This window comes from Halichoeres trimaculatus, unplaced genomic scaffold (genome assembly GCF_033239565.1).
Source record: "Halichoeres trimaculatus isolate MK-OKI-2021-1 unplaced genomic scaffold, fHalTri1.1 fHalTri1_scaffold_20, whole genome shotgun sequence".
NCBI lineage: Eukaryota > Metazoa > Chordata > Actinopteri > Labriformes > Labridae > Halichoeres > Halichoeres trimaculatus.
In genome coordinates, this window is record NW_027437198.1 from 4,256,021 (window position 1) to 4,273,074 (window position 17,054).

The 17,054-nt window shown below is 39.3% G+C and overlaps 1 protein-coding gene across 1 annotated transcript in view; it reads right to left on the minus strand.

Annotated features, from left to right (window-relative positions):
* The window catches only part of baiap2l1b (BAR/IMD domain containing adaptor protein 2 like 1b), a 73,265-nt gene that overhangs the window by 37,378 nt on the left and 18,833 nt on the right, over positions 1-17,054 (minus strand). The window contains exons 4-6 of the mRNA XM_074695737.1: positions 14,296-14,357; positions 8,653-8,724; positions 5,677-5,811 (exon numbers count right to left, since the gene is read on the minus strand). Of these exons, the coding sequence (XP_074551838.1) occupies positions 5,677-5,811; positions 8,653-8,724; positions 14,296-14,357 (269 nt within the window). The remainder of the gene's footprint in view (positions 1-5,676; positions 5,812-8,652; positions 8,725-14,295; positions 14,358-17,054) is intronic.

Consider the following 17,054-nt stretch of genomic DNA (forward strand, 5'->3'; position numbering starts at 1 on the left):
ATTTTTAAGGCTATCTGTCCGAGTGAAAGGAGCTGTGAGGAGTTTGGAAGTGATCTTAAAAAGTCTCCCTTCTAGATATATGCCTGATCCCAACCCATACTTAAAAATGAGATTATCAGCACCAATATTACATGTTTTGAGTTGCTGCTGTCCTGTTGGCTATGGCTGCCTTTTGTAGCAGCTCTCTCTTCTCTGTCCTTTCTTGTAATTTTTTCGTCTCTTTTTGGTCATCTTTGTATTTGGAGTGGATTATTACTTTGTACGGCTCATTGTTGGTCATGGACACCAAACTTTTTGTGGCTTCAGTTATATTTTACTACTTTTTCTCCTGTGTTTGTCTGGAGATCCTCCATGTAACCATGGCCGCATTGTTTACATGTGAACTCAGCTGTAAGCAGTCTGTAGCATGTCAATGCTAACTGGTGTAAGGCCTGATGTCTTCCCACAAGGTGAGGAGAAGGAGGTGAGGATGACATGCTGGTTCTCAGGTGTGAGCTAAGAAGTGACGACATGGACCTGTCCTTCCATCCATCGTTGTTGGGAACGTAAGATCTATCTCCAATAAGATGGACGAGCAAGCTGTGCTAACCCAGCAACAGAGGGAATACCAGAATGCAGAGTAGCATCATGCTATTCACAGACATGGCTAACGGAGCTAACATCAGACACCAACGCCACATTGGAAGAACTTCACCTGCTGTGAGCAGACAGGATCTAGGAGACAGAGATGGAGCATGACTGAAGAAGCTCAGTCCTGGACCCTGTGGAGGTGGAGGCTGGCTGAACTGAATGATGGACAAGCTGTCATCATCTATTTTCTTATGGACCTTTTTGTACTTTCTATACACTTTCTTACTTTTGTTTTCTTGATTGCTGCTGTGACTTCAATTTTGTTGTACTTTTTACAATGACAATAAAGTTCTATTCTATTCTATTCTACCTTTAAAAATCCTACCTCTTAGCTTCCTGATTGGGTCAAACAGGACTAGATTGATTTACAGCATGTCAAAGTCTCTACGACAACACCGCACCTGCTGACAAAGTTTAGTAGAGAGAAGAGAGATCTGTGTTTTTCTCTGCTGAAAACGATTTCTGTGATTAATTTTGTACTGATAGTGGACACTTGAGCCTAACTGTCAGACAGAAAAAGGACAGAAGAGCAGAAGAAAGATAAACAGGGGAGAGATAGAGCATGAGCTAAAGGCTAACACAGGGGCTAATCTGTTATGATAATGTCCATTCTAACCCACGGTCAGCAGTTATTCTGCAGTGGTCTGTTCAATCTTAAGAGTCTATCAATCAAATGAAGAGTGAGGTTACGTAGCTCTGCTGACTGATAAATATCTTACTTCAACGCGTTGCATCTGGTAAAAAGTTGTTGTAAACAAAGAAAATTTATTTTGATCCAACCTCCATTTAATTCCAGAACAAACACATGCCTATCTAAAAGTAATCTACGACAGTGTGCGTGAGACTCCAGGCCAGAGGGTGGCAAGGCAGTCCAATTAAAACAGATCCTCCTTATAGCATCTTCAAAGTTGTAAATTAAACACTTTTAGCACTACGGTCAACATTTTCAAAATCAGGCTGTCTCATTGATCTTATTTGTCAGATATAATGTTAAGAGCTGCTAGGAAATGACTTCATACAGCCAAGACAGTTTAAAGTGTCATATTTTTATGACTCAAAGCCAAGGGTATTAGCTAGTTGTTACTTCTTGAAAGCAAAAAATATACGTGTATATGTTCTTATAACATTGTTTAAACATGACCAAAAAATAAGTTTCCTTTCCATTTTCAGTTTCTTTAAACATAAAAGTTACAACTTGTAAAGTTTTCATCCTTCTGATCATCAAAAATGAATGAACTTGAACATTTCTTTTCTCTTTTATCAAGTTGCCAAATGAAAAAAAAAGATATGTTAATAATGCATGTCCTCATAACTTTGTCTTTACTTTGCTTTGGGGCTTAGTGTTGAACATGTAGAGACAGAGACACAGACTCACTCACACTCACACACACACACGTAGGTGCGCAGGCTGCCTGATGTCATTCAGAGGCTGCCGTCCTCTCTTGGCAGCAGCTCAGAGGTCAGCCTCGTGTCTGTGGAGTCACTGTGAGGGTGTGGCAGTGGTGTTGTAATGAATTTGAACAGCTCGTACTGACATAATGTTCCAAGGTGATTAATCAGCATAGTGAGGAAAGACACCTGTGGTAACTGTGACGAACACACATTCACTTGTTTCTGAAACTGAGCATGACTGATCCCTGTTGCAAAGGGACATGAATGAGATCATCCCTTCAGAGAAAAAAGGAAATCCCACAATCCTTTTTCAGGCAAGTCTAAAATAAAAAAAACAATATAAATAGTGGTGGATAAAAACAAAGCTCTTATGTCCTCACTTTGCAGGTTTGTTCATGTTTATCTACAGTTTTATGTTCTTTTACATACAGTATCACAAAAATGTAATCTGGCCTGAAAAAAATTCTGTGCTATCTTCATTAAATTTCTTTGAAAAATAAACAAATGTACAGTTCCCACAAAGCTAACATGTTCCCAATAACAGTGATTCCCAAAATGGGTTCAAGAATCCCTGGGGGTTGGGGTCACAAAATGTTTCCCAAAACCCCCAAATACTTACATTTTGTGTATTTCATCCATTATTATAACAATGTATACAGCACAAGGGTTAAACTTAATATAAAACCAGGCATACAGAAACTATAGATCTGTGTTTCACATTTCTATGTCGACATAGTTCCCCAATGTGACTTTTTGGTTGTGCTCATTGGGCTGAAAAGTTTGCAAACCTCTGCCCTAAAAACAGATTTTTGCACTATCTATTTATAAAACACTTCAACAATGACATAAAAAGAAGAAGAAACATCAGCACTGTTTGTGTGAAATGAATCAAAAAAGAAGAAAAACTCCTTAGTACTTAAATTGAAGAACTTAGTACCACCCAAACAGTATTCTGACCTGAGTAACCTGAGAAGTATCAGAAATACTTGGAAAAAAATGTTCAAGTTGTATCCAAAATTACTTATGGATCACTGCTGTTCCAGGCGGAAACCAGGTCCAAGTCCAAGTCATGTTTTTATATCTTATCTTAAAGATACAGACCAATTTCCTGTTTGTAAACAGTAACGGCTGCGCACACATTTTGGCAACAGAAGTACTGCAGAGTACAATAATTGGTCAAGCGACGTGAGGGTGTTAACCATCAAAAAACACATTTTTTTTTACCCAAGTAACACCAATTTGACGTTGGTTAACAACTCACAGGTTTGAGAGGAATCAGTGAGTGAATAGAAAACATCAAAAAGTGGACAGACATTCAGTGGACAGACGGTTTTAGAGGAGTTTAGACACACTCGATACTTGTGACGGCATTATCCATTAACGCTTACCAGACTGTGAAATACCAGGATGTAAACACGTGTCAATAGATCATAACCCCTTCCAAAACAAAAAGAGCACACAGACTGCTGAGTCTGAGTCTTGGTTCATAAAAAAAGGAGAAGAGAACTGCACCAAATCTATCAGAATATTTATGGTTTTGTATTTTAAGATTACTGAAAAAACAGGTTAATGGTTAGTTAGTAATATGTAGTTTCACTTGGTCATAAAAAGTGTTACTTATTATTTACTCTCCATAGTGAAAAAACTGGATTTAGAACACCAGCAGTTAAAATTATTTATCTGCAGTCCAACCTAATTATTTGGATAATGAAGACACATTTAATAACACAGACCTTGCTGGTGTTTCAGAGTGAAGTGTGAACTGTTATCTCCCTGGCTGTCACTGACTGCGTCTGCAGACGCCAGTTATTTTTTTAACGTGGGGAGGTGGGGTTTGGTGGAGATCATCTTTCAATATCAGGCTTGTAAACTACTGTAGATGGTGCTCTCTTTGGGTGAAAGGTTAGCTTAGAAAATGCAAAATGGCAGAAGGATGGTCAGACGTTGCAAGTCAGCAAAGTTCAGGCAGCTCAAACGCAGAGATTCTGTTGCGATACTTTAGAGACAGAGTGTTGGGACCGTGAGAAAAGACGACGGGTATCATGTAGAGGATCAAAGGATAGAGATTCTGAGACGAGTGCTTTCTAAAAAATAGGAAGAGACAACAAAGAGGATCTACTCTTCTTTGGTGGTTTTGGTATTTACTTTGTAGGAGACAACATTTTATGGGTCATGAAAGATCGGTCAAACTGACCACAGAACAACCAGACATTTCTATGCTGCTTACAGCGCTAACACACGTCTGAATGAATGGAGCTAAATGCTACAATGGTCGCCAAAATGCGCACACATATTTTTGATGACGTCGACTGCTTTCTATTAAAGTGGACATATCATGCTTGTTTCTCCTTTTCACTATGCCAGACTAGGATGCCTGTAAAGCATTTCTGCCCTCAGTACAAGTCATTTAGTTCCTTCATTGCCCCACAATAGCGTTCTCAATATCCTCAGTTTAGGCCATTCTGCAGATCTCGTTGAAACGCTCTGTTTCGAGAATGACCTCCAGTAACCTCGCAATGTCACAGCCCCTTGTGCTCTGATTGGTCAGTTCTATCAGAGGGGCGGAGGGGGTAGAGCCAGGGGGCGGTTTTTGCAGCATGGCAGTATTTACAAAATCGCCATATTGGATGGGGCAGACCGAGCGAGTTTGCTGTTTGCCAAAACTTCACCGTAAGGCATTGATAGCACTAATAAAATGGCAGAGTGTAGGATACGTGCTTTTGTATTGGACCCCGAGTCAGACCCGGACGGTTCTGCAGCTCAGGAGGAAGAAAATCCACCTCAACACAGATCATCTCAGGACGCTTCAGTGTGGTGAGTCAAACTGGTACTGTAACATGTATAGTTTATACGTTTATACTCGGCTCTTGGTGGGTGTATCCCTCGGTGGCGGTTGTGTGACTAACTGACATCCTGGAGGAGGAGCTGCTTTATCAGATTACTCCAATAAAAAGATGTCACAACGTTTGAAATCTCGCGGCCAAATGTCAATGACCTATTTTCAGAGGCATCAAATCTCGTTCTAGGATATCAGAAAAAATACAATATCTCATTTTTTGAAAATTCAGGGGGTGAAAGGTCTTGTTTTCAAATTTATTATATTATGCGTAAGTATTAAATCAGGCATCAGCGTGATATGTCCCCTTTAAGATAGATTTAACTGGGAGCTTCAACTTTTCATATTATTGAATGATTGCTCTTACTTTCTGAAATGTTTGAATCAAACAAACATTTCTGAGAAGGCAAATCTTTTCGCTGAGTTAAAGAGTGTGCAGCACTTTCCTCTGATCTTTTGCGTTATTTGCATAGTTATTTGTATCTTAATGACAGGTAGCTCTTCCCGCTCAGGCCCGTCATCCCTTACTTCTGTTGTCTGTTATTGCATGTGAGTGTGTACATTTCTCAGAGTGCGTGAAGCTGGAACGACATGCTGGTGTGGGAAAGGACTTCATGCAGGTATGTTTGAAGTGGGCGAAGCAACCAACACCCGTGTTGCTGCATGAGCGCACAGAGCGGACACAACGCACATCTTTCCAGCTACTGTTACACTGTCTTTGACATGCTATCAGGTGTCAAGTTTCTCAGTGTCATTGTAATTACGTCCAACGCTGTGTGTGTCACACGTCTGTGAGTGTGTTCAGTCTAACTTCTCACCTCACTCTCCTTGCTCTCATACTTGTTGGCGTTCTTGCCTTGGCTCTTCCTCCTCAACTTCTTCAGGTCGGACTGGGATCTCTCCAGTGAGTCCTGCTTCATCTTGTGCTCCATCTGGTACCTCTTAAATGTGGCCTAGAAAAAATGAAAGATCTATGTCAGGGCTTGAAGTTTGAGCACATCTGCTTCAGGAGAAAAAAAATCAAAAGTGAGATTATGTTTTGATTTTAATTAGCTCAGTGCTTATTTGAAACTAAAACTGTGGTTTGAAAACATCCAGATCTTATTTTTTACAAGTGTCTGAACAGCTGTGTATCATCTGACTAAGAATGCAATCAACAAACACGTAAAATTATTCTTAAACTGTTATCAATTTTAATGTAATCAGCCTCTTTATCAAAAACACCCAATATACACATGTGAAACTGGATTCATCCTACTTTCTGTGAAACTGAACTTTTTATACTTGACAGACATCACTTTCTTTTGACTCATATGATATGTTTAGAGTTTGTTGAGATGTTCAAGCCATTGTAGCCCATAAACTAATTCAACTGTTTTATTAGAGTCCAATTTAAAGAGAAACAATAACACGCTTAGTTCTCGGTGTAACTCCTCATACACATTTTATTATTTGCACCGTGTTGAATAAATAAATAAAATTTAATGACTGCAGATATAACGTGGGAAATGAAAGCAGCAAACTGCTTCACAGGGTTGGTTCAGGAGTTGAAATGTAGATTCATCCCTAATATCACAGAGAGATCACAGTTTTCCATCCATTCACACTGCAAATGTGAAATCCAAGCAAGTGTTACATCAGATTTTTAGTAAAAACTGTCAAATTAGACTGAATATGAGCCACATTCACCAGAGAAACCCAAAAAAGACTTACTCAAAGATATTTAATGAAGTTTGAACTACTTGTGAAGAGTGAAAAAAAAATGATGAAAGAAAATTGTTTGTCTTGTGATCAGAACAACGGTCCTCATTCACTAACAGTGTGTTTGGACAAATTTGTGCTTAAATCATATGAACATTTGTGAAGCTTTGATTCATAAAAGTTTTCTTAGTTGATTTTTTGGTTGTTGTTGTTGGTTTTAAAGCTTCCCCAGACCATGGGTACACACAAATGATGACAACCAACTATCACAGTAAACATAAACATAGACACTTTTAACTGAATGTCTGACTTATCTAAACTACTTTCAGTAAAAGAGAAAATGACTTTAAAGTGATACTCGGGATGGAACAAGTTGGGTCCTATCACAAGGTTTAGGGCAGAAATTACCCCTACAGCAGTGTTTTTGTGCAGCAGAAGCCCAGAGCGCTCGCACCAAACACCCCCTCCCTGCTCCTCTGCCGGTTTCCTCTGCACTCAGACGGGGCCATATTTTACTTGACCAAAAACACAAATTAACAGACTGAAAAAATCTGATATCAGTCTGCATTCACGCTTTATTTAGAGAATTTTCAGCACGTTACTTTCATACAAAAACACCACTAAATAAGGCTCTAGTTCTCATCGTGTTGTAAAATGGCGCTACCTCCGCTGCAGAGCCACAGCTGGCTACGAGGTGCTCGCCTCTTAGTGTATCAGTCCGCGCACACGGTGTGCCAGATATAAACAAACGCAGGTAGTCTGCCAGGACGAAGAGACACGATGAGAACTAGAGCCTTATCTAGTTGTGTTTTTGTGTGAAAGTAATGCGCTGAAAATTCTCTAAATAAAGCGTGAATGCAGACCGATATCAGATTTTTTCGGTGGGAGTCCGTTTATTTGTGTTTTTGGTCAAGTAAAATATGGCCCCGTCTGACTGCAGAGGAATGAATGAATGAAAGTTTATTTTGAAAATGTAGAAGAAGAATAACGTTAAAGACACAGCCAACAAAAGAAAGAAGAAAAAAAATAAATAAAAATAAATAAATAATAATAATAATAATACATATGTATAGACTGAGAATATCAAGTAAGTAAGATATAAGCTTGTCTCACAGATATTTGTACTTGTAAAGAAGTGATACATTTATTTATTTCATCTTGTCATATATATATATGAATGGACGAATACTTTGTTTTGTTTTGATTCGTTTTGTTTTTCCTTTCTTCCTTGTCTTTGTTAGTGTGTTTGTATGGGATGGGAGGGTAACTAGGTGGTTGGGGAGTAATAAGGGTGTGTTTACGTTCCATCTGTAAAATGAAAAATCCATAAATAAAGTTGGAAAAAACAAACAAAAAAAACCCCAAATTGGTACCGTTGAGTACCAATACCTATTCCAGGTACCGGGCATAGGTACCATTTCAAATCTGAAAGGTACCCATCCCTAATCATACATCTCAAATTGAATACTAAGTTTTACAGTTCAAAAAATCTCAATACATATTTGAAATGTCAGAGTTTTGATGTTAATGAAATGGTTGGGTATGGCAAATTCAGCGTCTCTAATTGAGGTTGGTTAAAAAGCAGGTTTTAAAATGCAAACTGGATGAAAACATAAATTAACTCATTTTCTCTCATGACTTCATGCATTATCTGAGCAAATGACCCACACAAAGCATCACTGATCACTCATACTCATTTGTTCGAAAAATAACTGTTTTAACATATCCTCTATGTTTTGGATACCCGCTGCAGCACCCAGGAGAACAAGCTGATCACTGATCACCTCGTAAAGTCTCCTAATGAGAGGACGAGGAGTGGGCAACGTGTTGAGGTCGATGGAGTATAGATGAATAGATGCAGACTTTTCTTCAAGTGGTCAAACTTTCTAAACATGTAAAAACTTGAAGGATGCAAAAGGATCCACATGTCACAGGACAAACTGTTGATGCGTTCATGAAGAACCTTAAGCTGTTAGAAGTAAACTTTATTTTTGTGGTTAAACTTTTTAAAAACTCTGTGAAATTGACTCAAATCCAAACAAAATGTTTTTCCAGCTGTATGTTTTTATGAGAGGCCCAGAGAAAGTACTCACTGTCATGTATTTGACGTCCATGTCAGTCTTCTTCTCCAGCTCGCCTATTATCTCTCTGTGAAACCTCTTAAACTTCAGGAGAGGAGGAGGAAGAGGATGAGGAGGAGGAGGAGGCCACAGACAGAGGAGAGAGGGAGAAGACACACTGGTGATTAGAAACTTGCTGGGAGGATGGAGAGCAACAGTTTGTCAGTCAGCTGTCAGCGTCAAACAGAGAAAAAAATAACGCAAGTCTCAGAGACATGGAGAGTGATCATTTAGAGCGTATAGATGTGTGTGTGTGTGTGTGTGTGTGTGTGTGTGTGTGTGTGTGTGTGTGTGGGCGACAGCTGAGGCTGCGCTCATGAATGAGTCAGAAACAAAGCGTGGGAATGCCCGCAGTTTCTCTGCTCTGCAGCTCTCTCTCATTAGTGTGAGGGTGTCGGAGCGCTCCCATCAGCGCCGCTGCTGCTGCTGATGCTAATGCTGATGCTGCTGCTGTTGTGATGGAGCCCCTCACAGAGAGGAGCGACCCGGTACCTGGAAAACCCCTCTATGAACACACACATCGCATCAAACTCAAAGCATACATCCTCACCGGTCCAGGAGTTTTTTGTGGTGCTCTTCCCTTGACCTGGACTGATGCTGTGACTCACACACAGAAGTCCATTAACAATCCTCCCACTCACTGCTGCTGTTAGCAACAAAGCCCAGAGGAGAGCTACGAAACTTTCAGACCCCGAAGATCAACTGGATGTTATTTTCAAGCTCTGTTAATATTCATTTCACAGGTAGAGGAGTCATGTTGCCTGAAATTAAAGTTTCTGTATGTGTTAAAAAAAGTTTTTATTTCAGTGGATGGACAGAAATTTTACATCAAGTAGTGAAAAAAATCAAAAACAGTGTCTCACATAAGTATTTACCCTGTTTTCAAATTTAATAACTGCAAAAAAACAAAGCAAAAAAACATACAAAAAAGATTTTCAATACATAATCTTCCCTAATTTGGAACATTTTTTATAAAATATAATTATAAAATAATTTTTTACTTTGTGTCCAAAAGACTCATAGGACAAAAAAGGAGAAAGGTCTGTCTTTAGACCTCATCCTCCACCGTCAGCCCTGGAAAAGTTGTGATTTACACATTTGAACCAGAAATCGAAACACTTCATTACAGACGGAGGAAACTGAAGGTGACTATTCTGTAGATAAAAAGTTTAAAACACCACATTAATGGGCTTTTGTAGATATTGACAAGCTTAAAATAAATAACGAAATAATAAAAAAAAGATTTGCCTGTTATTTGATCTTATTTGCCTCATCAGCAGCTTTTTAAAAAAAGTACTTTTCACTAGGGATGTCCTGATATTACATTTTCACTTCCGATACCATACCGATACTGCAGCATTGAGTATCGGCCGATACCGATATTAATCCGATACAATATCAGCATTAAACATGCACACTTTTATTACTTATTCTGTAGTATGTCTGTCATGTTAAAAAAGGCTTGATTAAGTGATATTATTCATACAAATAACAGTAATCAGCAACAGCAGGTATGAGGAAAACAGACCCATTTATTATTTACCAATGGGTAACAAAATTTTTAACATTAAACATAAAAAATACTAGTAATTGAATAAAATAAAGAATAAATTAGAAGACCCAGAAAATAACCTAAATAAATCAAATAAAAACAGCAGGAGCGGAGTCTGGAATGGACTGCTTATATCGGAGATTTTAGATGCATTCTGATATAATTCGATACTTGTTTTTTGCTGATATCGAACCAATATCCAATATCAATATCCGACTGGGACACCTCTACTTTTCACAATGAAAAGTTCATCTCCCGTTTTTAACTGAATCAAGAAGTGAAGTGTGTAAATAAAGAGAAAGTATTCAACGCATTATCCATATATGACTAAAACACTAAACAAGGAGTGACTTTCTGATTTTTTTTTTTTCATATACACTGCTGCTCCTCAGGAAATAAGCATCAGACCAGCGTTGATTTATAACAGAGATTTTAAACAGGGATTGGAAAGAGATTTTATTTGAAATTTCTCATTGTATTTTCAGCCTGATGGCAGAGTTTTAGTTCTGCAGGAGAGGCAAGTTTTGGATTTGAAATTTAGCAGTGAGCCGCCCTTCCTCGGCAACAAAGGGTTAAATACTATAGGTGTGAGAAAAAAAAAATGAATCCAAGTTTTAGGATTTTTTGGTTTGAATCAGCACCCAAAACATTGTAGATGAATCGAATCAGGAGAAAAGCAAATTGTCCCAGCTCTATAAAGTGCGGTAGTTTCCCAGCCAAACGGGAGACTTGACAGCTTTGAGGATAGGGGCTTGGGAGGTGAGGTCTGCAGCCAGACTGTCTTGGCAAAAAAAAAAAAATCAGATAAAAAAATAAAAAAAATCCCAGGTGTGTTTTTTGAAAAACAGAGCTGTAAAATGTAAAATCAGAAAGGTTGAAAGAAGAAAAACCTAATTTATTCCTTTGGGAAATTCATCTTTTTTATCCCTTCATTGAGCATTCTACACACACACACACACACACACACACACACACACACACACACACACACACACACACAGGCTGGATAAAAACAAAAACAGCTTCCTACAGAAGTGCCCTAATGAGACGTTTGGGTAAGGGAGCTGCATCCCAATAAGTGCACTGAGCAGTAAGGGATTTAGTGCCTTGCTCAAGGGGATCCCAGCAGTGCTTAGAAAACGAATTGGCATCTCAACCAAAACTAGTCTCCTTGACAGGGAGTCAAACCAGCAACTAAACTACTGTGCAGCGTAGGGAGAAACTGCACTCGCAAGACAGAGAACTTACTTTAAGTAACAAATCTAACGACAATGTTCAAGCTTTGATGACATTTTCTAGCTCATATCCTCCATCATCAAACCCATAAGTGGGTTTAGAAAACTTCTTTAAGTGCTATATTAACTCATTAAAGAAAAAGGGCAAAGCAGTAATGAGAAACAATTGAAATATTTTTTTATAGAGTAAGATGTAAAGACTGCAGCCTGCCAGACCCCATAATAAATAATAGTAACATTGATAGAGGAAAAAAAGTTGATGGTTGTAAAAAAACTCACATGAGTGGCTGCAGTGCCACCTTTTGGCTTGGAGTCTCATGCGCACTGTGGTGAAGATGTGACTCTTAACAAGGTGTGTGTTTGTTTTGGAAATAAATGGAGATCAGATCTTGTTTCAAAAACAACTTTTCTTTGTTCAAGACAACTTTTTGCCAGACAAAACGTGATGAGGTAAGGTATTTATCAACAGTTAGGCAGAGCTAAGGTTTTGAAACCTGAACACAAGCAAACTTTGTCAGTTTGTACCGTGGTTTAGTAGTCAGCTATATATAGCTCTACTCACAGCCCACTGCTTTAAGACATGTCTGTAATGTGTAACGTTGGTGAATCCTGGTTATGTCCTGCCAGTCATCTACCAATCAGAGCTAACGTAACCTCACTCTTCATTTTATTGATAGACTCTCAAGTTTGAACAGACCACTGCAAAATAACTGCTGACTGTGGGTTGGAATGAACATTAGCACAAACAGTTTGGCTTGTGTTTTATCCTTTAGCTTGTGCTCTATCTCTCTCCTGTTTATCTTTTCTTTCTGCTCCTCTGTTCTTTTTCTGTCTGACAGTTAGGCTCCAGTGTCCACCATCACTACAAAATTAATCACAGAAATCACTTTCTGCAGAGAAAAACACAGATCTCTCTTCTGTCTACTAAACTTCGTCAGCCAGCGTGGTAATGTTGTGGAGACCTAGATGTGACATAAATCAATCTGGTTCTGTCCGACCTGACCAGGAAGCTAAGAAGTAGCATTTAAGAATAACCTACACTTGTGCTGTTTATCTCATTTTAAAGTGTGGATTACAATCAGGCATTTATCTAGAAGGGAGACTTTTTTTTAGATCAGTTAGAAACTCCTCACAGGGACTTTAAAGTGATACTCCGGGATGGAATAAGTTGGGTCCTATCACAAGGTTTAGGGCAAAAATTACCCATACAGCAGTGTTTTTGTGCAGCAGAAGACCAGGGCGCTCGCACCTAACACCCCCTCCCTGCTCGTCAGTCGGTTTCCTCTGCACTCAGACGGGGCCATATTTTACTTGACCAAAAATGCAAATAAACGGACTCCCAGCGAAAAAATCTGATATCGGTCTGCATTCACGCTTTATTTAGAGAATTTTCAGCGCGTTACTTTCACACAAAAACACAGCTAAATAAGGCTCTAGTTCTCATCATGTTGTAAAACGGCGTTACCTCCGCTGCAGAGCCACAGCTGGCTACGAGGTGCTCGCCGCTTAGAGTATCAGTCCGCGCGCGGAGTGCCAGATATAAACAAACGCAGGTAGTCTGCCAGGATGAAGAGACAAGATGAGAACTAGAGCCTTATCTAGTTGTGTTTTTTGTGAAAGTAACGCGCTGAAAATTCTCTAAATAAAGCGTGAATGCAGACCCATATCAGATTTTTTCGGTGGGAGTCCGTTTATTTGTGTTTTTGGTCAAGTAAAATATGGCCCCCGAGTGCAGAGGAAACAAGCAGAGGAGCAGGGAGGGGGTGTTTGATGTGTGCGCTCTGGGCTTCTGCTGCACAAAAACACTGCTGTAGGGGTAATTTCTGCCCTAAACCTTGTGATAGGACCCAACTTGTTCCATCCCAGAGTATCACTTTAAGGGATAAATATCATATTTTTAAAGACATGTTTCAATAAAAATGAAACACTTATGAAGGACTTAAAAAAACAGGGTTACAATGTGGTTTACAAAATAAAATGTAAAATGTATAAAAGTAAAACTACCACCAAATAAAAGTAACCAGAACCACAGAAAAATAAAAACCACAACAGATGAAGGATTTAAGGTCTTGCCTGTGCTATTGCCAGAGAAAAATTTAAAATTAAAATAAAATATAACAAAAGCAACAGTTTGAGGATTTAAACACGCTCTGCTAAAAATCTATTGTAATAGAAAAATTCAATACAAATTGTATTTTAAAAAATGTAAGCATCATCACAAACAGCCTGGAGCGTAAACTAACTTTTTGCCACAGTGCCAACAGGCAAAGGTGAAATTAAGCATCATCTCCCCTTGATGACTTTCTGTCTCCCTTTATGTTCCATGTGATTTAGGTTTCATTTTAGAGAAACAAAATGGAAACTAATATCTGAAGCTGGTATTCCTTGATCACTCTGTACTTTCCCAGTGCTCCACCTGTAGCAGCTCCAGCTGGTGTTTTTTTATCGGGCATGTTGAGACCTGCCGCCTGGACTCATCAACCAAATAAACCAGCAGGTGCTTCTGCAGCCCAAACCTGTTGTTTCCCCTCCAAGCACAAAATCTTTGTGTGTTTCTTATTTTACTGTAGTTAATGTAGGTGAGGAGGAGGAGGAGGAGGAGGAGGTGATTATCCATAAAGGGTGGGAGGAGGAGGAGGAGAGAGAGCTGCAGGCTGACTGCGTATGCCGCTAAACAGTGTTTGGTGAGTAGAGGCTTGGCTTGTGGTTGTCAGGAAACACATTGAACAACAGGTTTGGAGGGTAATGCAACGCAACGAAGGCAGCAGTTAGGTTACATAATTGTTTTCAGAAAGCATGTATGTAAGCAGAATAACATGGAGCACTTACATTTTCTTCCAGCTCCAGATGCACTTTCCTGTGGACCTCTGAGATTTCCATCAGCACGACACCTGAAGCACACAGAGAGAAAACAGGAGTAGGTTAGTGAAAGTCTGATGACAGGGCCATTTTCTCTCACACTCTTTGATGAGGAGGGAAAATGATGTTATCTAAAGATATTATGCAACAGTTTCAACAGTAAAGCCACAATAAGCTCTGTGTATACACTACACGGTTTGTGCTTTATATGAATGAACTGTGAATCCATCAGATGCCACAGACTACAGATTATATTACAAAGGATTTCCTTGGCTGGGATGAAAGGGAAACAAACACATGTGCCAGGACTGGAACAACCGGACCACCTACTGCTCCGCTAATCAAAAAAAGCTCTGATGGCAGGCCGCCACGTGTTACAGCGCCTGTCTTCAGATGTTGGCCAAAAAGGCAATAAAATCAGGATTATGTTGCCCAATTAAACTGAAACTAAATTTCCAAATGACCTTTTTTGAAGCGCACTGATTACAAAATCATTAAATATTCACATAACCAAATAAAGTGTCCTTCATGATGACCTGTGTGTGATTTAACACACTGTCTGTGGCCTAGATGGAGATGAAAGCAGGTCACAAAGGCGCCTCTGCGTGTGTGTTTATGGATTTAGAGTTTAAGAGTCCCATAACAAGTACTACTTTAGCGCCCGGATAACTGAGAGACATGACTGAACAATGTGTGTATTTGCAACAAAATGTGTGTGGGCAAACCATGCTGATAACTTATTTTAGCACAGAAGGAGGCGCAATTTATTTCAAGAAGCAAAACAGAGGGAGTGGTGGCAAAACAGTGAGACCAAGAGCAGCTAAACAGAGTACATGAATTCAGGATTCTGTTCAGAAATTATTTTTCTACATTATCTTTCAGCACATATCTCCTCTTCCTATCTGTCTCCATTTCATGCAAATTTCCCTGATGGAAACTGTTCAGACTTTCTCTCACACTGGTCTTTTCCCATGGGTGTTTATTTTCCATGTGCAGAGAGTAAATAAAAAATACTCATCAGTAGCCAACATGTACAGCTGCACTAGACTCAGGGGTGTTAGTGGTGATGCAACCTTGAGAAAACATAGATTTTTCCAGCGCGTAGACCAAGTGGAAATTTGAATTTGTCTATAATAAATGCAAGACCCAGACCAACACGGAGAGGAAGTGTTGGCACAGTGAGTAAACACAACTTAATCAATTCAGTATTTCTGAGTTTGTTAAAGTCAGTGATTTCTATAGAGTTTTGGAGCAGCAAATGTGATGGCAAATGGCCAAATTAGCATCATCAACAAGCAGTGTGACATTATTCTGCCAATGAAACCAATTATATGACATTGTTTACAACTACAGAGAGAGCAGGATACAACAGTGGATTGATCAGGATACTGTGAGAGCAGTGGTGATTGTTTTGAGACTGCAAGGGAAGCTCAGCTTCCCCTAAAATGTCTCCCCCAAAAAGTGGTGATATGTACTGCATCCACAGACTTTATAAAATAGACTCTATCATGTCAATCTTCCTGTTGAGAAATGGGCACCAGGGATGACTGCATTATTTTTGGGACCGATTCAGCAATAAAGTCCTGTCTTGTCAGCTACACAAAAACGAATCTGAGCATGAAAGCTAACTCACAGATTGAAAAAGTGGACTCAATGTTCTGTTAAGCTAATATTTCTGCATCCATCCATCCAAACACATCGGATTCATCTTAATGGATGGTCAAATTAAATAATACTGAGGAAAAAACACAATAAACACAACCTGAAATGCCCAACCTCACTTCCAACAACCTGTTATTCATATTAGCTCAAAGTGGAGTAAAAGAATGTGAGTCCCTTTTGTTAAGTCAAATGACGGGATCCTGAAAAAGAGCGTTTTAAACAACTATACTTAAAACAGCCACTTCTTCCTCTAAAATTGTGCCTTTTTTGTTGAATATCATACAAAATCAGTGACTGCCTTTATCAGACCATGTTAAGTGTTAACTCAAAAAAAAAAATTAACCTGAAATATGCCCTTCAACCATTGATGCTGGCAAGGCGCTACTAACGCGTTACTCTGATTTTACCACCTTTTTCAGTAACGAGAAATATTACGCGTTACTATTACCAAACCAGTAATGAGATTAAAGTTACTTATTCAACTCACTGTGCGTTACTTTTCTTTTCATTTTTCATGTAAAAAAATCTAAATGCTTTTTTCTTGTGTCTCGGGGATTGACGGGAGTCGCGTGTTCATCACGTTTTCAGCATGAGGACAACTCACAAGTAATAGCAGCCAGCGACACAAAGGTAAACAGAGGGGGAGAGGAGAGATGTTGCTAAAGATGATAATATTATGGTTTGTTGTTCACTCTACACTGGCAGTTTGTTTAAGATATTTGACTCAAACATTTAGGAATCAGTCAGAGAGAGATTCGTGCACTGCGGCCATAAACGCTTGAGAAGTTGTTTGATTTTTACCTGGGGAAAGGTGAGTCCCGTCTTTCATTGTAACTCCCTCTATTCCAAGAGCTGAACCCTCTGTTTATCACAAATCCATCCGCTGAGGAGCAGAGCAACATAACGTAGGCTACAGCAGAGCAGGGGCGTGCCCAGACTTTTTAGACTGGGGTGCCCCGAGCAGGGTACTGAGGATTATGTGAGCCCACACTCCAGCAACATTTATTTTTGCTTGTTGTATTACAAATACAGGTTTAATAGACTACAGCTTTAAGAAAATGAAACTG